Source organism: Pithys albifrons, chromosome 1, assembly GCF_047495875.1.
Source record: "Pithys albifrons albifrons isolate INPA30051 chromosome 1, PitAlb_v1, whole genome shotgun sequence".
In the NCBI taxonomy this organism is placed as follows: domain Eukaryota; kingdom Metazoa; phylum Chordata; class Aves; order Passeriformes; family Thamnophilidae; genus Pithys; species Pithys albifrons.
Window position 1 is genome coordinate 36,861,800 of NC_092458.1, and position 22,824 is coordinate 36,884,623.

Here is a 22,824-nt window from a genome sequence, read left to right on the forward strand (position 1 = left end):
ACAGGTACAGATGGCCCAGATGCCAGTCTCACTTCCTACACTTATCTACCATATGCAAGCTTTTTAACTAAATCATTTTTAATAACTGAAGTGAGACAGAGAGCAACTGGTGTTTTGCTGTTGATGTGCACTCAGCAGTAACTTGAATTAACAAATAACCTTTAATGTACATTAAATTAATACTTTCATTACTAGAGTGGTAGTTATTATCTATAGGGAAAAGCACCTTACCTGAATAATATGTTTCAGCTTGTCAATAATTTGACTTATTACAGGATCTGTTCCCTTCACTTTTACTTCTGGATTTGTAGACTGAGCTTTGATTCCACTGCCAATCACAGGACGTGTATAGCTAGTTTAACAGAGAAACACACACAAAAATGGTTTAGTAACTTATTCTACTCTCAGAGAGTCACATTCTAGTTTGTATTATCTCTCATGACACCAACATTCCACTGTAATGAGTACATTAGTTTTGTGCATGTATTTTCCACAAAGAAGAAATGTAACAATACAATTCTACATTCTACAACTTCTGTTATTTATTATAAATTTAAGCTTACTGCAAAATTTAACAAGGAAAGTTATCGACTTTTTGAACCATGAAACATTCACCCCTATGCATGGCCTTTCTGTAAGTGTGCAAAAAGACTGTCCTCTCTTTCAGTTTTGTTACATACGAACTACATGATGATTGCCTAAATGTGTCACATTTCAGTTCTAAAACAAACTTCAGATCCTACACACACTGTATGTTCAGAATTAAACCTGAAGTTTCCTGGTGTTTTTGTGAGTGCACATGTAGACACAACAATTATTGCAGCACAACAGGCAAATTTTGCTAAAATTATTTAATGTTATGTAAATTATATATGTACAGATAAGGCCAAAATGTACTTAACATGTAAAAAAGAAGAAATAGAAACCAGGTATATGCTGATTCCAGAAAGAAGTGATGTAGTAAATGGAATATTGTTTCTAATACATCAAAACTCAAAATACAGAAACAAAACTAACAATTCTGTGGCTTATTCAGATGCAATTCTTCATTCAACTTACTGTGTTATATGTAATATTCAAGTTATGCAAGAAAAACTGAATATCTACCTTCTCATCACAGATATTGAACAATATGCAAATACCCTCCATATGCTACATTTACTCTGCATCCTCTGTAAGAGAATAGCTCTATATATCTCTGTCTCAAAAGTATTTTGCCAGCTGTTGTGCTGTAAGAAAAAGAAAGGAAATAACCTTAACAGAAATGGAGTAAACTCTAATTACCACCTGTTAGATTCACATATGAGCATAGAGAAAACACAGCACATTCAATTTTTGCAGGATTCTTTTTATGAAAAACATTACACGTTCTCTTAGTGCTGCAGAAATCCTTCCACATATGCTAAACAATCAAAGCCATTCATCAAACAAGGTTGCCACATATCAATAATATTTTGTCTTTGCTTAAATGAAATTTAGGATACTCCTAAGGAAGTGTATACATTGAATATATGAATGACTCATATTCTTCAAAAAGTGTTATTTCTATTTATAGCAGACAGCTTTTTGTGCAGTGTTGTAGTAATGGAGCTTCTTGCCAGCATGAAGAGATGGGGAAAAACTTTGGATAGTGTTGTGTAAAAAATCTGCAGCCTGCCTACTCGTCTTGGGTGATTGTTTAATGAAGCAATTTGAGAAGGGTCAACAAACCTTCTGGTAGTTCTTAGTGTGAAAAAGAAAAGCAAATGTAAAAACCTTCACCAAAAAAATCCTGTGACAGTAATTTGTCTAAGTCAAAACAGATAAATCAATAAGGAATTTATTCCAGATGAACAATGCTGAACTCACCAGAAAGACAAGTGGTGTAACTCAACATACTGGTTTAATGCAACACAGAAACAATGAAAGAGTCTTGAAGGTTATGGCTATCCTTTCTTTGCAGTGCTCTTATTTTCTGTTGCTCAGCATGCAAAATCTGTGTTCTCACTTTCTGTCATTCAGAATTCTTCAATTAACAGCATTTTTTCAAATGCTGTAAATCCAACTATTACATATTTGCCTGTGAACTGCATAACTTTGAAAAAGAGTACCCTTTCTCTTTTTTTTAAATTCAATTGATAATACTCATTTCTCTAACCACGCGGGGAGAAATAAATCATACAGAAGCTGAGACTTCCCTAGGCTACAATTTTATTAATTTAGCTCACCTGGGAATTATGTGCCAATGACTCATTCAAGAGTGACCAAAATTTCTTTTTCAGCTACTTTTACAATGAAATTCACAGCCTTGCACAGCTGATATTTGCCATAGAACTAACTGTCTTTTTTCATGTGACAGAAAGTAGCTGGGAAAGTAATGCTGCTCTGGTGAGTGGACCTAATATTAGGAGTTCCAATCATGTTCCCCAAATACTTCACAAATGAAATTCTCTACATTCCTCTTCTGCTCTGGTTCCTAAGGAACTGTTGGATTTACTCACTAGTAAAAATTTTTAGCAATTAATTTTGTTTTCTCTCTCCCATTCATGTCATTTTCTTACAGTCATTCATTTTCATATTCTCTCAAAGCAAAAATACATATACATCTGTTTCCCAGGTAGAAAAACTCTATTATCTATTAAAATTTATTTCTAGGGAATTATTGATTTCCCTTTATCTCATACAAACAATCAAATAAAGAAACCCAAAACCAACCAACCAAAAAAAAAAAAATTTAAAAACCAAACAACTTTTTCTGATTTACTCATTTACAATATTGTCAACTCTGTATAGCCCAATGACTCTTTTCCATTTTGTGTTAGAAGCTTCAAGTTATCCCAGAAACATGCCCAAAATGCATTTGAATATTCTCTCAGATCTCATGACTCAGACAATTCCTATAGAAAGTCCAGATATTCTTACCCAGAAACACTACCTGTATGACATCTCACTTAGCCTTCACCTCTTTTGCCCACTTTGGTAAGAAAAAGCACCTTTACACAAAAGGCAGATGTGCAGTATTAGTGGCCATGCCCTTCACCAGGCTACTTTTTCTTTCTTTCAGGAAGGAAATCCACTCTGTCACTTAACCGCCAAAAAAATAACTAGTAACATTAGTTACAAAAATTGCATCCTTGCTGGCTGCTCAGAGATGGAGTTTGCTTTTTCCAGTTAAGAATGGGAAAGAGTAAGAAGCTGAAGAAGAGCTGTCATGTTCATTGAAGCAATGACAAGTAGCACACTAGTGCTGGATAATACCACATCTCTAAGTCTACTGGCTTTGAAAAAATATTAGATCATTAGTTGTTGGCAGTAACAACCTTGGTATTACTTGTCCTTACTTGCTCTGAGCTGTTTAGCACCTTTCTACTTTCTGCCTCCTAATGTTTCTCTCACCAAAAGCTGGCATGATCCTTTCCAGGGCTTACAGAATAAAAGAATTTGTCATTCCCCCTGCTTTGTGCTGCCTGCAGGTCTACTTATCCTCCACAACAATGTTCCCAAACAGAACAGTGTTATCTTTCCACCTAAAACCTTCACAAATGCACTGACTGTCCCCAAAACTGTTCAAACCCTGTTCTGTGAACACTGACACATTCTATCACATTCTCTTGACATATTTGTCTGTTACAGGCCCCAGAAGACCCCAAATAACACACAAGACTATGCCAACAGAGAAAAGTTTGGACCTAAGGCTGTTATAATCACTACACATTCCAAAGTTTTATGGTTTATCATCAGCTTTACTACATGTATACCACACTCCCCTACTTGACTCTTAAAGGAGTTGATATTTCCCTCCAGAAACCCTTATCCTTCTGAAGTGCTATGTTATTCAAGCTTTGTAAAGTTTTTACGCCTTCAAGAGCTTTTAATTTTATATTCAGAGACTCCAAACTCAGATTCTTGAAGTTAAATTCTTGAATTAATTCCTGAAATGAATTCTCCAGGTTCTGGATCTCAGTTGTCATCCAGGAACATGCCTTGCAAAGTACATATAGAAAATAAGCAGGTGAATGACAAAAAATAAGACTCACTTGAATGCAATACCATTAGGAAGAATATTTTGCCCAAAAGTATGAGGTGTGATTGGCAAGGATTTGGCAGCCTGGGTGCTTCAGGAGTAGTTTCTGTGAGAAGCTGCTAGAAGCTTTATCTGATAAAGCCAATGCCAGCTGGCTCCAGGACAGCCCTGCCACGGTCCAAGTCCAAGCCAATCAGGGATGGTGGCAGCACTTCTGGGATAACAGATTTAAAAAGAAGAAAAGACTGCTGTGCAAGAGGAGTTGGAGTAAACAAATTGAGAATATGAGAGAAACAGCCCTGTAGACCAGTGGAGAGAAGTCTATGCTAGGAGCAGGTTTGCTGGCAGGTCTTGTGATCCTGTGAAGGATCGGGCTGGTGCAGTCTGTTTGTGATGTACTGCAGCCTGTGGAAAAGACCTTGCTGGAGCCCTTTGTAAAGAAGGACCCATGCTGGAGAGGTTCACGGCTGAGTGACTCCTATGGGACAGACCCCATGTTGGAGCAGAGGAAGAGTATAGGAGGAAGAATTGGTAAAGACAATGTATAATGAATTCCCAACACTCGACATACTGAAGAAAATGAATAAATATGTTTGCATTTTTTATTGTTATTTAAAATCCTAACCCATATTAAATTTACTTTCACTGAAAGATGATCCAGATTTGGCAATTTGACATTAAAAACTCTCACTTGAGTTTGTTGTAATTACATCCTCTGAGAAGTCACAAGGCATATTAAAATCTTTTTTCTTTCTTCAGGTGTATATTAAGGCACTGACAAAACCTTACGAAGTATTGTTTTATTGATTCTTATTGTAAAAGTAAGATTATGGAAGTCATACTCTTTTTTTGTTTAAGCTACTCTTTTGTTCTTGAAATGGCATCTTTGGCATAAAAAAGTTACAAATTACTTATATGTTATTGTTTCATATTCCATATATCATTATGTTTAATTAACAAATGTCTATAAATCTAACATCTTCAAACATTCTAATGTAACCTAAATGATCTGTCAAAGCTAAATGGGCTATTGGGAATCTGACCATGGCACACAAATTTTCATTCCCGTTGACTTACATTTACATGCAAAGTATGTTTCCCTTTAGTTGGGGGGAATGTAAAAATCTCAGACTGTTAGTTTGAGAGACAACATTTATTATAAAGTTTTAATACAGCATTAATAATTTCCTGTTTCTCTGAATCGTAATGTACAAGTAATGGCAAAAAACATTCGAAGGATCCCCACAGAGGTAGTCTGACTTGAGCAAGTATTGCTCAGACTTGAATCCTAAGGAAAGATAATGACAAATTTCTTGCTAGAGAAGTAATAGACCCACCATCTGTGCTCATTTCTGTACAAGCATGGTAATGCATCACATCACTTTAATAGGCAGACTTGGTCCCCAAGTACTATTCATTTTCATCAACATTAGGAAAAAAACAAGCATCAATATATTTGTATTCTATTAATATGTTTTAAAGTGATGAATAACAAGGTGCTCATTTCCTGAGCTCAATATATGAATATTCATATAAATTACCTATTACTTTCTATTGTACCTATGAATACAACTGGTGAGGTTTACATTTGATTCTATCAAAATCTCTGATAAAAGAGAAGATCATATTTTATTGGCTATCACCAATTTTGTGATATGTGCAGTTAATTCTTGTAAGAATCAGCCATTTTGGACATGGAGCTTAAGGCACAGCTGTATCTCTATATCCCTCCAGCACAAAACAATCTGTATTATATTGCAATGACAACAAATACATCACATACATATACAAATATATGATACATCATATTTATTGTCAACAACAGATTATTATTTTCCCTGTCGAGCTCCTTTTAGGTCCACATTTCAAGCAGATCAAAGTAACAAAAAGCGTATTAAGACAGCAAATTCTAGTCTCCAGAACATCCCTAAGTGTCCTGGAAGTCAAGCCTCTCCCAAGAGACCTGGTGATGTTCTACACTTCAGCAAGTTTAGCTGGTCATCCCATCTTGATACATCTCTTTCAACTGCTACTATCATGTTCTGTCATCACATTCTGGTCACTAGCAGTATTCCCCAGGGCTCAGTATTGGAGTCTGTCCTGTTTAACATTTTTATCAAAGGTTAGAGAAAAGGCTCAAGTGCATCCTCAGTAAGTTCACAGTCAACACCAAGTTAGGTGGGTGTGTTGATCTGCTGGAGGGTAGCAAGGCTCCACAGAGAGATCTGGACAGACTGGATCACTGGACTGAGGTCAACTGTGGTTGCATGTAGTTCACAAGAACTCCATGCAGCACTGCAGGCTTGGGGGAGACTGGCTTGAGAGCTGCTCAGCAGAAGGGGTCTTGGGGTTGCTGTTTGACAGCTGGCTGGATATGAGCCAGCACTGTGCCCAGGTGGCCAAGAAAGCCAATGACATTAGCCTGTATCCAGAACTGTGTGGCCAGGAGGACCAGGGCAGTGATTATCCATCTGTACTCAGTACTGGTGAGGCTGCACCTCGAGCACTGTGTTTGCTTTTGAACTATTCACTTCAAAAAGGACACCGAGGTACTAGAGTGTGTCTGTAGAGGGACAACAAGGCTTACTGAAGGGTGTAGAAAAAATACCTTGTAGGGAGCAACTGAGAGAACTGGGGTTTAGTCTGAAGAAGATGAGGTTCAGGGGGAATCTTGTTACTATCTACAACTACCTGAAAGGAGGCTGCAGTGAGATGAGGGTCATTTTTTTTTATGCTGTGTTGCAAATGAAAGGACAAGAGGAAATGGCCTTAAGTTGTGCCAGAGGAGGTTTAGATTATATATTAGAAAAATTGTTTTCACTGAAACAGTATTGGAATAAGCTGCCCGGGAGGTGGTGAAATCACCATCTCTGGAAGTGTTTGAGAGGCATCTGGATTTAGTGCTTAGGCATATGGTTTACAGGTGATAATGGTGTTAGGTTGATGGTTGGACTAGAAGATCTCGAAGGTCTCTTCTAATCTTGATGATTTTGTGTGATTCTTGGGCTTTTCAGCGTTTGGCTCAATTGACACTATTAAGAGCTACTCAGGAATTTCTGCATTAAGTTGTCAAGTTACAGGGTCATGATACTGAGACAGTGATGAAACGCTTCATCACTGGGGTGTGTTACCTTACCTCTGAAATGCTTGGGTGTATCAGGTTACACAGTTGTAGGAGGTTCATTTGAGTAATTGTTGCAACTGTACAGAGACACTGCCTGACAAAGCTCATTTTGTTCATCACTTTGTGGCAATAGGATTTCCATCTCCATTTGTGATATTTCATGTCAAACGAAATCTTAACTGATAGCATTACAGTCAATGACAGCAAACAGACAATAACCACGAACTTCTCATGTGGTAAGAAGGGAGAAAACTCTCCATAGACTTAATTTTCTGCATTTGAAACCAATTTTGTGTAAATGATGCAATGCTGACTTCCATTTGACTGTGTGAAGTGATAAAATTGTTTGAAAGTAGGTGTTTACTTCCGGTGGGTGCTTTGGAAAGGTCTAGAAAGTGTAAATATAATGTATGAGAGACCAAATAACTTTTAAAATTATTAACTGTATTTACTTTCCTGTTTTCATTTTCTTTAACTGACATTGATACAGTGACCAAACTGTAACTTTTGCAATATATTCCCTCCTTCATTAAATGGATTTTCTTGTTTGCAAGTTCTAGTTTGTAAAAGTAAGCACGTATGTACTAGCATTGCTAAGGGATTAGCTTTGCTCAGTTTCTCACATTAATTGAATTCTAAATTACTTCAGAACTTAGGTTGTTGGCACTTACAAGTTTCAAGCAACCACCTGTATTTATATAGTTTCACTGTGTTTAAGAATGGTAAAATAGCACAGTGTGCCCACCACATTTTGTTTTATTTCAGACATGGGATATGCTTTTCAATAATTTCTTCTCAGCTTGTTTGCTTTATGATTGCTGATAATTGCTGGTTTATGCCTGCTATTGCTTGCACCTTCATCTCTGCTGGGCATTTCAAAAATTTGGGTAGCTGTTAATTGAGAAATTAACAATTACATGAATGCCAGTAAAAAGTAAACATATGCAGCAACAAATGAGTAAGAGTGTTGAGCAGTGAAAAATTTAATTAGCAAAGATGAAGAAATCAAAGAATCACTGCAATCATTAAAAAACACTTGAAGCTTAGACAGGACGGTTGGCTGGTTTTAGTCTTACATAGTCTTTTTAAGAGTAGATACTGCAAAGTTAGCCTCAGAAGGTTTGTCCAAAATATTTTTCCCACAGCTATCAGAGACAGTATTTGTAGTAATTTTAGGATAGATCCCATTTTCCCTAGACCTTTTCAATACTTTTTAATTGATAAAAATCCCATTTAAAATAAAATGTCCGAGAATTTTTTAATGAAAACTTATTTTTAGGTCTGTAATTTGGTATTTATTTGAAAAAAATCCCCTGATTGTATATACATTTGTTAAATTTGCAGAAAACAACTCATTAAAACTTGTGTTATTTGTGCTTCAGGGAAAAAAATCTGTAATCATTTAAGCTAAAATATTACTAATAAAAAATATGCATTTAATTTTTTATCATTGACCAGACCTGTCTTGATAAAGGACAAAAAAATGCAGATCAGCCTTTGGACTTTTCTATACTTGAAAACTAAGTTATATGTCTTTGCAATATTCTTTTTAAATAGGTATTTAATTTAAAAATTGCTTATTTGGAACTAGGTTCATAGGAATATGATAAATAATACTGAAGTATGTAATAAAGTATTACAGAGCTTTTCCATGAATTTATAGGTGTGGCCCAGATCTTTTACTATTTTGTACAAAGTCTTTCATAATCAATAATTTCCATTATGTCCTAATCCTACAAAATCTCTTCTGAGATCTAAAACTCATAAACTCCCCCAGCATTCCATCATGATCTTAATTTGAACATGAACATTTTTGAGAGGATTTTATATGTAGTGATTGGAAGTCACTTCATCATAGCTTTTATGTTAACTGTGTCATCCAAAAATAAGTACTTATTAAGCAATACAAAGTGCTAATGCAATAACTTGATGTCCTGAAGGCTTCCTCAGGCAGACAGGTTTCCCTCCGAAGAGTTTTGAAAGCACAACTTCTCTCCAGTTGGCATGTATGGAACACACATTTAGAAGGATTGTTTTACTACGCATCTTAAATTTAGTGCAGGTTGTGTGTCTGTTAAGTCAAATTATCCTTTTAGCAAAGAATTAAACTTTTATTAAAAGCTAAATTTTCTTCAGAAGAAGAAATGCTATAGTCCACACATTGAGAAATAATTCTTTAAAGCTTTCTTCTAGCACAACAAATAAATTCTGATCAGAATTAAGAATCCATAAGTTGTGAGAGTTTTGAAATAAAACTACTTTGCCTGGTTCTGCATTAACTTGCTATGGCAATCTATTTCAAGTTAAATTTACAGATATTGTTTTTAAATACTATCTTTTCCGGCTGATTTTCTTATTCCTTTTCTTGGGGATTCTCTGAATTAATTAGTCCACATTAACTGAAAAAAATCTGGAACAATTCTGCTTCATTATTATGAAATCTTAAATACATTTCCCTGGAAATGCTGTTATTTCCTACTGTAAAGAAAATTTCTGCATTGCATTTTCAACTTCAGGGAACTTTGTTTTGTTTTACTTCAAAATTTAATCTTTGTAAGAACTTTTAAAGAATTCTCACTCAAAAGTTACCATGGAAATCAGTCTTCTTGTCAATTAACAGTAATCACTGTAATATCTACCTATCTGTATATATCTCAGTGGTATGTTGTTAATTTCAGGACAGACGTATTTTTTTATGTGATGCAAAATGAATGTCACAAAAAAGCATGACAAAACATGCCTATAATGCACCTTAACAAATAAATGTGTTCTAGTAATTGCAAGCTCTGTCAAAGAGAAAAAAACTGAAGAGGAGCTTTGAGACACATATTTCATTTAAACTAGGTACCTTGGGTAAGTCACATGTTTAAAATGGAGAAAATAAATTCTTATTACATTAGAAAATAACTAAACAGCAGACATATGCAAGTGCACTAAATCTAGATAAATGAGAACAACACTATCTCCTTCTTCTTTTAGCATTCTGGATATCTTCTAACAACTGTAATAATTCTACTGTACCTTCATTTAATGGAGGAAAGAAATGAGAGGTATTAATTATCATAAACAAGCACATAAATGTTTATAGTAAATAGCTGGTGAAACAAAGGGATTATCTTGGAAAAACAATTCAAACAACTTGGAAACACAAAGCTGTCAAGCTTAATTATCTAAAATTGAAAAACCTGCATCCCCTATAGGACACTAAAATATCTCTGCTTGGAAATGGCAAAAGGGTCATGTGACAGTGGCATTATGCACGATACGAAACTTTGAAGACAGAAGTATGACATTTCATATTTTGTCCAACATAATGCTTCAGTGCACAAAATAAAGTATCCTCTACAGACTTGGAATGTACTTGATAATTGTGAGACTGATGCCTGACACATTCAATACTTATCTCACAGCCCCATAGGGACTACACCACTACAAATCACGGTCAAAGGTGCACTCTCATAATCCATTATTTGTTATTGAGTGGTTTGGGATTTTTTCTTGAGTAATTTATGGAAAATTAGCAGAAAATGACAGTTAAGTTATGGTGAAGGACTATCAAGCAGATAATTAACCTGAATATGATTATTGACAAAAGAAAAAAAGGTCATTCAGCAAATAAAGGTCATATGCAGAAATCAACCTAAGCCACTGTGCAATGTTAAGAGTGAAAAGCTATTTCAGCAAATTCACTTACATGAACCACTTGATAGATTTTTGTCCTGTTTATTCTAAAGAATGAAATCCCCTGTGGTGGAAAAGCTGCTTTTTACTGTCCTTCTCTGTTGTCCGAGTACATTTAGAGTTAGCAAAGGATTGGTGGATTCTTAATAAGTCACTGTATGTATCCAATCCACCTCTGCAGCTTTGGATTCATTGTATCTTCCTAATTTATCTAAATGTGTATGAATGACGATGCAAAGTGGAAATCACTGACATGTATCCAACAGATGATGCTTTTCATCTGAAATGATTTTTGAAATGTATGTGTTAAAAGCAATTGTGTGGGATGGCGGCAAGGGGGAGTTGGTTGTTTCCTGTTGGTTTGTTCCTTTTTTCTCCCAAATAAAGCACTTTAATGCAATCTGTCACCATTTTCAATATTAGCAAATCCCAGAGAACATTTTTTTGAGGAGATACAAGATGTAATTCTCTCTTCATTCAAACCAGTTTGACACTTAGGCAAGCATCCTTACTGTGTATATATCTGTGTGGAACTGAGTGGATGTAAATACATTTATTTTAGCTTCAGTGGGTAAAGGTTTATAGGACAACAGTAGTAAAAATATTTTTACTGAATTAAAGGAAGATCATATTTCCAGGTCCTAATAAAAATAATTGCTTCAGTTTCATTTTCAAATGAATCACTGTATTTTTTTCTTTGTTTGGCCCCATTGTGACAAAATTACAATGCAAATGTGGCAGTGACTCAGTTTTGTCTTCTTCCCATTCACCCAAATCTTAATTAAATACAGACTTTAGACAAATATTATGTATTTTTCCCCTGAGAATGCCCTCCATAAGAAGAAGGAAGATTACAAAATTATTAGCAACTGTACACCACTTACCTATTTTTAGCTACTTAAAAATAAGACATCTATTGCCTCGGTTGCCTACAGAGTATTGAAAGAGAAGAAAAAGAGAGAGAAAGGCCTCTTGTGGGAAATACAGCACCTAGTCTAGGATGAAATGACGACTTGCCCTCTACATTGGACAACAATCTGGACACAATATATATACAACTAAACTGAAATTAGATTACATTAACCTTGGGGTATTCATTCCTAAAGTCATAAGCTTCCTCAAGCAAGCCTATTATTCTCTCTGGTTTTCAGTTTACTGTTTGTAAAGTCATCACAATTCTTACTTGTATCATGGAAGATACTATTAAAAATGAGATATTATGATGTGCCTAGTTATTTCAGAAGTGGGAATTGTATACCTGAGCACCAATAAGACATCAAAGAACTTGACTTTTTTTCTGGAACATGCAGTTCAGTGCATTCTAGAAAACAGTGCAGCCAATGACAAACTTTTATCTTCCTTTTTCGTCCTAAAGCAGCTCAAAGTATATAATTTACTGAAATTTTCAGTGGAAACAGACAAAGGACAAAACGTATAAGAAATTTATACAGATTATAATGGACTACTGGAAGCAAGGAAAAGAAGGGTTCCACTTTCTTCCTCTGGGATTAGAAGGAGAGGAAGTCTATTGTCTATTACAAGTTTGGAAACTCTATGAGACTGCTTTGCGTGCAGTCTGAAGTGAGAATCAAGCTAGATAAGGCTGTTCTCAGAGAGCTGATTTTTGACTTCACTTGTGATATGGCCTTTGTTACAGAAATTATGTCAAGTAGGCAACATGGGGTTCAAGGATAATGTAAGTCAAACAGGCTATCTTCCCTATGGGAATAGCTGTCAAAGCACAAGAAAATGCAGTCAAAGTTTTGCCAAAAATGTTTAACAGGGAAAAAGCACACTACAACGAGTATTGCATGATTGAAAATATTAAATGAACCTTGTGTTGCAAAAATATACATAACTCCTGTGTATAGTTATGTATTTCTATGTACATATGTATATATATGTATACATACAGATGTATACTTCTCATGATCTACATACTGAGACAAACTCAAGTATCTCTGCTTAGTAACATGAAATTATCAGAGTGTTTATAAACAATGGCTGGGTTTTAAAAGCATTGTAGTAGTAAGAACTTTCAGTGAGAGAAAAAAAACATGCTTCAGTATCATGGGATTTGTGTCTGTATGCATTTGTGATTAAACATTGAACAAGCAACTGGAAAATAGGTCTTTCACACTACAAGAGTGTTGCAGTGACATTTTAGTCATAAGTTTTAGGTCATTGACTGATGTCAGTAAAACCACAGCTTAATTTCTTATGCGAAATCTCTAGAGAGAGACTAGTTTAAGCATGGAATTCACAATCACCAGCAGAGTCACAGGAATTAGTACATTTCTTGAGCTAAACATTTTGGTTTTATCATTCTGGGTTTATCAATATACAGAAATTTTAAGACACCTTAAAAATACTTCTCTTCAGTCGGTTGTTTTATATTAATTCTGTCTACTCTGTGAAGCTTATTTCATTGTCAACTGAGATGATTAAACATAATGATTCAGATGACTGATGTGCCTCAGATTTATTTCATGTTGTAACTCAAGAAGGAGCTGGTAACAGGAAATTCTCCTCTCTGTTGACATCAGTGGGTCATTCACTTATGGGCTAATTTGGTCAGAGAAAAACCGCTGTGGTTTATTGCTAATATTTGGGGAGGAAATGAAAAAGATAAAAGTTCCCATATCTTTACACAAATGTCCTTATTCTTTGTTTTACAGTTACTGGACAAAATGATGAAATATGCATGACAGCAGAAACTGATATCCAGTTCCTAGCAAGCCATCCTAACCACTAGGCTAGAGGCCCATGGTCATTCCTGCAACGCTTTTTTCAACTCAGGAATCTCAAATTAGTCCATACAATTTGAAGAAATATTAATGGGACAGACTAAGAACTGTGTTTACTGATACTTGTAATGGCCTATATCCCTCTGGATTTTGAGATAAGCAGTAGCCCTGAACTCTCAGTCATTAAAAATTAACCTATTCCCTACTCTGGCGATATGGCTCTAACTGCTGAATTAAAGGAAGCAAGACGCTATCCCCAGGTTTTGGTGTTTGGGGTTTTTTGTTTGTTTGGAGGTTTTGTGGGGTTTTTTTATGCACTCTAAGCAGTTTCACATTCTCTGATAACACTTAACAGATTGCATATTGCATATGAAACAGTCAAATCATTTAAATTGTGAAGACCAAGGAGGTTGGTGCTTGAGCTGTAATTCAGCTTTTCCACATTCCTATCCCTGAAATAGGTTTTTAATGGCCAAGGATGAAAAAGAACTTGGGAAATGGTTTAAAGAGAAAGTGTCATATACATTCAAGCAATAAATAGATGGAGCAGCATGAACGGCCATACAAACTTTTGATGCACAGAAGGTTGTACTTTCTCCTTTAAATAGAGTGCAACTGATAATTAACTCCCCTCTCTAGGGGCTAGAACTATTGTATAAGTGGGTCTTAGCCCCAACATCTTAAGGTCATTCTGCAGCCTGTGGAGTCTCTCCCTGCCAATTTTATATTTTCTTTAGAAGACTGTGGTCTGTCAATAAAATACCTGTTGAAACAACAGAACTCTGACAATTTAAAAATACTTCTTTACAAAGGAAAAAAAGACTTTTTTTCTCTTGAGCATCCTCCTTATAGCATAAGGCCTGTTTTGACTAATTACACAAAAAAGATGCTTTACTATGAAGGAGATAAAGTCTAAAACATGAGTTATTAGGGAAACTTTACCATAAGTACTGTGAAGCTCTGGAATAGGTTCTGGAAAGGTTGTGGATTTCCCATTTGTGATTCGATGCTGACAATCCCATGCTGCTATGAGTCTGCTGTAAACACTCTAACAAGGTTTAGAAGCAGTAATTTAATCTGAACTGCTGAGCTCTACACACAAGACAAGAAGGTAAAATTCTAATACGCTACTATTGTGACTAATATAGTAACATGATTTACTATTTCAACTTTGGCCACTTCATACTTAATTCTGAGTGAGCACTGGGATGTATTTTTCAATATTTTCAATATTCTTCAATATTTTTAACCAATGTAGAAGGAACACAGTAAAAGTCAAGTAAAGAAAGAACACTTCGGACAAAGTATTCAGGACACATCTCAGAAATACTCATTATTCAGGTCACTGATCTCACTGCCTTGTTTTCAGAATAGGATTGAGTCCCCAAATAGCATTGAATATTTTTTTCTCAGCTTCTAGCATTAACAGAGAGCAGAATTAATGCAATCTATGTTTTCTTACTTAATGAAGACCCAATCTTATGCTCTTCATTCAAAGGAACTTTCAGTTTAAGATCCTGATTTTTCAAGGAGTCTATTCTCCAGGCAGACAGTGAAAATACAGAGCGCAATTACAAATAGGATTATTTTTGTAATATCGATGTTTTGGACATCTTAGAAAATACTGAAACAAAAGGTGCCATTTCCTGAGGTTTTTTTATTTCTTTGCTGGAGTTTTTTTTTTTTTTTTTAATATAGCAGCAATATTATAAACCAGAAGACAGGGACTTCCTAAGCAGTCTCTGATATTATTCGAGCGTGTTGCCCACCAAGACAGTTGTTTGCATGTCCTGTCCTGGCCCCCAAATTTCGTTTGTCTTAGATGGATTTTGACAAGTGTCATCCATGTTTATGAAATCAAAACCATTGTTCAGATGGTGAGAAACAGTTTCAGACTCCTTTAGACATTCTGTTGTAGATTTGCCAGCTCAGCTATGTTTTCAAGAGCTTTACCAATCCTTAGCAGAGGCAGGTAGGAGGGTACTAACAATGACTTTGAACACTCTAATTCCCTTTGACAAAGTTTAAAAATGAAACACATTTAAAAAGAAGTTTATTTTGAAGAAAGAAATTTAAAGGAAGCCAGAATAAAGCACAGAACTGAATTTAGATATCTCTCTTCTCAAGCTGTGACATGAACATTGGACAATTATTCCACTATTTATCTGTAATTTCACTAGTTTATTAAATAAAAGAAATTAAAATTACTGCCTAGTGCACCATCAGGAAAGCAGTTTTCTAATTGTAAAATCTGAGTATCAACAGAAACTTTGTAGTCACTGGAGAAATAGACGTTAATTACATCATTTATTTAGCAAATATTTGGTTAAAAATTAGATCTTCTCAGGCATGGTTACACTAAATCTACATTGTCCACTTTGTTTTTTACATTTTTATAAACAGAATCTATTACCAAATAAGGGAGGTGTCCTAGCATTCTTTCTTCTATCTTCTTCAAGAAACTATGTGGGGGGTTTGTTAGGTTTTTTTGTTGTTGTTTTGTTTTGTTTTGTTTTTAACGTGGATATAATATAATCAAACCCTGAGAAAATAAAAAAACCCACCTATTAAGATTTTAAAAATGCTTCTTCATTTAATATTTTCTATAAATATTTTATATAATTTCTAAGCATGTTTGAACCAAATCAATAATGAATTGCTAGAATATATCATACATATAATGTTAACTATACATTAGTTTTTTTGCCAGTTTGCTCCTAGGGATGACATCAGCCTGATGAACTTAACATATTTTTCTTTTTAGTTTGTGTCTCATTCTGTTTAACTATTAATCATAGATTGTCATCAATAAATAGTACCAGGAGACATATTTCACTAAATCATCAAAATCCCTTAACTCATGACACTTTTATTATATTTTCTCTCCTCTGTCCAGCTGAGGATGAGAGTGATAGAGAAGCTTTGGTGGCACCTGGAGTACATCCAGGAATAGCTCACTACAAATCTATGCAAAATAAATTCAAGAAGTCATGGAAGACATTTGAGATGTTCACAGTTTCTACAGTTAACACCTACAGCTTTATCTTGCAGATAGCATGGATCACACACTCATAATCTTGGCTGCACGCTGCTCTAGGGGTTGGTTTTCTAAACAGCTAAACTCCTTCTGAAAAGCTTTTATTACATTTCACTTCACTACTTCCTTTTCTTTTACTTAGAAGATCAATCATATCCAGAAGTATTCTTTCTCTCCCTCGGCTACGTATGAGGACAACTAAACTTAGCTCAGCTGCAGACATCTAGGATGCAGTTCAAATCCTCACACACAACTGACTAGTGTAATTTTGAAAGCCTCGGATGGCTTAGAGAGACAAGCCAGACTTCAGATCTGACAGAGGACGCCTGGCATGGCATATGGATGCAAGGTACCTAGAGTACCTCCAACATGCAAGGCACCAGTGTTTAGGTACCTCAAGTAAACCTTGCATGAGTGCCATGTAGGTCTTATCAACATAAAAGGCTATCAAAAGTATCACAAAAAGGCATGAGATCCCTTAGTTTAATAAACCTTGTGCCATACATACATGTCTGAACTAAACTCCAACCCTACAGACATGTTAGCCTGAAGATGAGCTGACATGACTTATGAGTCAAATCAATGATTTAAATAAAGGGTATTCAAATTAATCCAAAATGTTCCTCCATTTATTCCATTTAGTTAACTTATTGAACTAGGATCAATGATTTGCACTGAAAACACAAGCCATAATTTAAATTATCTCCAGGAAACTAAATTTAAAGGTTTAAAATATTTGGACGGAAGTCAGTCCCTGATTGAGATACTCACATTTAGATACAAAACTATTTTTTAGCTGCAGCTATAGATAACTTGAAGTCCCTTATAGGTCCTGCACTGTTCGTGCAACCCTGTGTCTGCCTCCAGTATCATATTGCCAAGGAACAAAAACACTCCCTGAAGATCTAGCAACACCCTCAGTGGAGTCAAAAAAGCAACATACCTTAAAAGTACATTTCATCAGCTGAACCACTTTGTAAGCATCACTAATTGTATTGATTAAGGACTTGTTTGAATGGCTTGAACACACAAGTTTCATGCTGTTTGAGATTCTGTCAGCTACCATATCTAGTCAACAGCTGCTGCTCCAGAACTGTGCAGATCTCCCATGGTATATATACCTGTTCCATACAGGTGATTCTAGTTACTCTGGGTATTGCAAATAGCACATTACAAGCATTGTACCTTATTAAACAAAAGTTCAGTATCATAAACCCTTGAAGTACATTGGGAAAACCTGACATACTTAGCCATGATTACAAACTGACACTAATACTAATATACTCAGCAACTTATAACATTGGTATTGAATGTGGTAATTTATTTTTAATTATTATTTAAATAAAGATTGCACTTAAATAACAATTAGACATAAATCAGACATAAATTTAGCTCTTGAGTTTGTTGTTTTGTTTTTGTTCTTGGGATTTGGGAATTTTTTGCTTTATTTTTATGCATTTGCGTAACCTTCATAGGAAGGTTTCCCATACTTTTGGAATTACCCTCTGGGTTTTAAGTGCATCTTTTGCCCATGCTCCAAGTTGGATAGATGCCAGCCAGTCCTGATCTGAAGGATGTGAGCTCCAGCTACTTTAGTAATCCTAATGAGAATACAGCCCCATGCTAACAAAAGTGCAGAGAGCTTTCCAGACTGAAGCTGGCTGGCCTTTAGCCAGCCTTGAGCATCAGTAGAGTAAGTGTAGGTTTGTCTGCAAATGGCCAGGAAGATGTTCTAAGTCAGATTTTCAGCATTTCATAAAATGATCACATTTGGCACATCCAGTTGTTGAATGGCAAAATTTATGAAAACATCTGTGCCTAATGTTTGAATAAACATTTCACATATGAAGAGACCTTTGTTGACATAATAAGACTGCCAACTCCACAAATATGCAAAAAGGAAAAATTAAGTCTCAGTGAGATCTGGGAATTTGGGAAGTGTCTACTGGATATAACAAGCACACATGCAGTTTTTTTTACCCAGAGGTACTATGCTAACTGGTGATGAGGTACAAAGATTAAAATGCTTATTCATTAGGAAGTGTGGACCTGATATCTGTGCTATATCAGAACTGGTTATCTTGGAAGTCACTTATTTTAAAATAATGCACTTGGATTAGAAAGTACTATATATTTTTAGAAAAACACCAGTGTAACATGTGAATGTAGTTCCATAATTTCATACTTATATAGTTTACAAATGTTAATAAAATGAAATTTTGCAGGAGATAAAACATGACATATAGGTAGTTATGAGAAATCATATTTATACCATCATGAGAATCCATTTTGTCAAGCTACATCACGTGAGAAAACAAGATTTTATATTTAAGCATGAATAGCAGGACTTTAGAAGATTTTGTCTGTTGCTGTGCCCTGTTTTTTTGTGCAAGATAACAGCTTGACACTCAAAACAATGTTTACTCATGACTATAATTCTGCAGTGTGAAATGCATGACATGTTACAATTTTAGTTACTGATAAAAAGATAAATGCAGCAAAAGTTTATAGTTCTATTTAACTTAACCAGAATCAGTTAAGAACTCCATCAATGTTAATTCTAATGATGCTGCCATTTCTGTTACATACAAAGAGGTAGTTTCCCTATTGCTATGCTGCCATGTATGTTTGAATAGTGAGAATAAATGGTACAAAATTTTTTTTCCTTATCTAAGCAAGAAATAAAAATTTCAAAATGCAAATGTTTTTTGAAATGTTATGTGAAAGAACATAATAAAAATCATCTGTGTTTCTTTTTCTGCTTATTATCACACTTGCAGATTTTATATTATCAACATGCAGGGGAGTGGAGCTCCTTATGTTTCGAGCAAAATTATGTAAGTTTATGCAAATTAACTTCTTCATACTTAGGCACACAAAAAATACCATCAGATTTTGACTATTGTTTAAGTAAATAATTCCAGGAAATATACCAAATAAAATATGCATCTTTTTCAATGCAGAAGAGATGAAAATTCCCTTGATTTCTCACAAACTTCTTACAGTGCAGTGCAATGTGGGATGGATCTTGTGATGTAATCCCATCATACTTTCATCATCTAGCATACACACAAATAGTCCAATATCCACATATACAGTGAACATATTCATACCTGGGAAATACATATATATAATCATGAACAGACATATATTTCTAATAAACTAAAAATAGAGCAGTTGATCAGATCTCCAAAGTGAGGTTTTACACACCATTTCTCAGGTCAGTGTGCTATAATGTACTGTTAACAGAACAAAGTGAATAATGTAGCGGTCAGACAGTGATTGTAATATAGAGTAAAAAAAAAACTTTTTATGTGCTTAAATAAATGGCTTTATCAGCTACTAGAGAGGTCTCAAGTGGGAGGTCATTATCTAGAGGTACATAGATAGGCCTGGGTTAATTCTGCCTAAGTAACTGTCTAAAAGTGCTAATACTGTATGCTTAGTTGCCAGAGTCCCACTGTAGTCAGCGGAGAGACAGAGGCAACTTTGAAGGGAAAATTATACCATGTAAGTCTGATTCAGCTTTTTAAGAGCCTCCATCTCCCCACTTGTGACAGCCAACACACCACCACAATGGAAGAAGACTCAGAGGAGATGGGCAGGAAAGATTAGCTCATGGAAGCAGATAAGGAATGATCACCAGTCACAGTAGAGAAAACTGAACTGGTATCAACATAGTGGGGACCTTTATTGCAGGTATTCATTGTAGCAATGGGTCTAGTCAGACAACTATGAGATGAGGGGAGAAACTACAGTGGATCAAAGTATAAATGCTGCAGAATAAATGAAAGGAATTTTCAATAGAGAAATGGGCTTCTGTTGGCTTTTACACACATGCAAATCTTTTAATTAAGATTTGATGAATAAAGGAAAAATGAGATGTTCAGGGTTCAGGCCACTGGATTTCAAGCGGCATGGTGCCCAGTAGGATTTCAGGGACTACACATAGATGTGTTTGATCAAAATTGGACAGTCATTTAGAAAACAATGTAACAAAATCACACTTTGAATAGAATTTTTCCAAATGGGTGTGTCCCCATATACTGATCACGCTGGCATGTTTTTATGAACTTAGGGTGTTTTGTGGTCAATTATCTTTCAATAAACAGTAAAAAGTAAAAAAAAAAAAAAAAAAGTAATGAAAGAAATCTCTGTTTCTCATCTGGGCCCTATCCTTACCAAGTAATAGACATTTTCCTGATAGTTCTGTGAGCAAATTATGACCAAAGTACACCCTCTAGAATACGTAACTGTATTAATCACATTAAAGAAAATGCAAGTGTTCTGCACGTTATGATTACAAAGAGAAACAGTACTATCAGTACAGGAGTTGCACTTCCGCAATCACCTCTGGCTGTCAAAATAACTGATTCTAATATGAAGATTCAATGGAGAAGAGAAAGTGCAACCATATATTATGCAGGGAAAAAAATTCATCACAGTATCATGTAATTTACAGACCAATGAATTGACTGGCCCAGATTCCTGAATTTTTAATTTTATCTACTGTCAGTACAATCACTGTAGTTCATGCCAACACCATATGTTACCTCACATATATGACTCTCCACTTCTATGCACTTTCAGATAATGAAGATCTAGAAGATCTCTACTCACTTGGCTGAATCAATTTTAAGGTTTAAAGAAACTTGGTTCTGTGCCTTCATGTTTCTAAGATTGCATTTTGTCCATGAACAGGCTGTGAGTATTAGATAGAAAACCCAATATATGAATGAAACATTCTTGCTTAAATAAACCCTTGGAAAAAAGGTTCAAATAGAAAGAAGTAGATGTAAAAACTTTTCTAGGTGGATGATTTGTGTTTTCAATTTAAAATATTCTTAAAAGCCATTTGAAATGAGAATCAAAGAACCAAAATACTAATGAGATTAAAGATGCGATAATACATTTTTTTCTATGGTATGACAAACTCTAAAACACATACAAGATTTATCAATATGGTTACCGAAAAATTAAGAATAAAACATAATTTTATGTTATAAATTTAAATTTTAAAACAAAATCTAACATATAAGCTTTAAGTGTAATGGATGCAAAGCTGGTATGTACAAGAACTCAAAAGCCAAAGACAGACATGAAAATGAGAACAGCTGTAATTTGTACTGGAAAATTTTATTTAAAAACATGAAAAAAACATGCTATCATCAAAGAACAATTTAAATATCTCTTATCCAAAATATAGGAAAAGATATATATATCTGTAGCATTATTTCAAGTCTACAGATATAGATTATTGAAAAAATTGTTACATTTTTATTAAATTCCCTTTAGTCATGTTAATGTTCAGCCACAGGAACTGTATTTGTTGGTATGCATCTGTACACAGGTTTCTGTATATATCAGCGGATTGTAAAAGGCCCACTGATACAGTGGAGAGGTTTCTGCTTCCAGGAGCCAGGCTAGGAAAGCAGCCAGCGGGGCTCCCTAGGATCAGGCCCCTTAGAAGCGAGGTCGGCTCCTCCCGCCCCCGGCCCGGCGAGCACCCCGAACGGAATAAGCCCGCACCAGCCGGAGGTCCACGAGGAAAAGCCAAGTTTAATGCCGCGCGCTAGCTTTTTAGGAGAGCATGGGAATTCCCCGGATGTAGGCGGGGAAGAGGGGCGGAGACGGGGCGGAGACGAGGAGGAGTGACGCACTTCATTGGGTGCATGCAAACAAAGGGGAGGAGGGAGGGGAGGAGCGGCAAAAGGACCAATAGGAGAATGAGGTGGGTGGGGAAATTCTACCTTAGGGCTTCCGGCACTCCGAGGCAGGGACAGCTCCTGCCCGGGCTCCAGCGGCGCCTCGTGGGCAGCCCCGCCGGCAACCGCCCCCATGGCCGGGGCGTCCCAGGACAGGGGGCTGCGACACAGAGGGTTTTGTGGGAAGAGGAAACTTGGACAAGGAACGACTAAGGGAAAAATAACCAGGGTAGCCACATTAAGGGTATAACGTTTAAACTGAGGAAGTGTCCATCCGAAAGCCCCCACGGTCCCGATCCAGCCGCTGCACACACTCCCCGGGATCTTGGACCTCCGCATCTTCGTCTACCCAGTGTTTGTAATATATCTGCCACTTGGTGAATTCCTCATCAGTCTGGTCTCCTCCGACATGTATATATGCAACCTTACACATCTTAAAGTAAGTAGTTTTCAGACTGAAAATTACTGTCATAAGGTGTTTCAGTCAATCATTTAAATCACTTCAAACAATTCAAACAAACTGAGCA

At 35.7% G+C, this 22,824-nt stretch overlaps 1 protein-coding gene across 1 annotated transcript in view; it reads right to left on the bottom strand.

Annotated features, from left to right (window-relative positions):
• Positions 1–22,824, bottom strand: part of GPC5 (glypican 5) — a 623,049-nt gene that overhangs the window by 427,383 nt on the left and 172,842 nt on the right. The window contains 1 exon segment of the mRNA XM_071570483.1: positions 232–352. Within this exon segment, the coding sequence (XP_071426584.1) occupies positions 232–352 (121 nt within the window).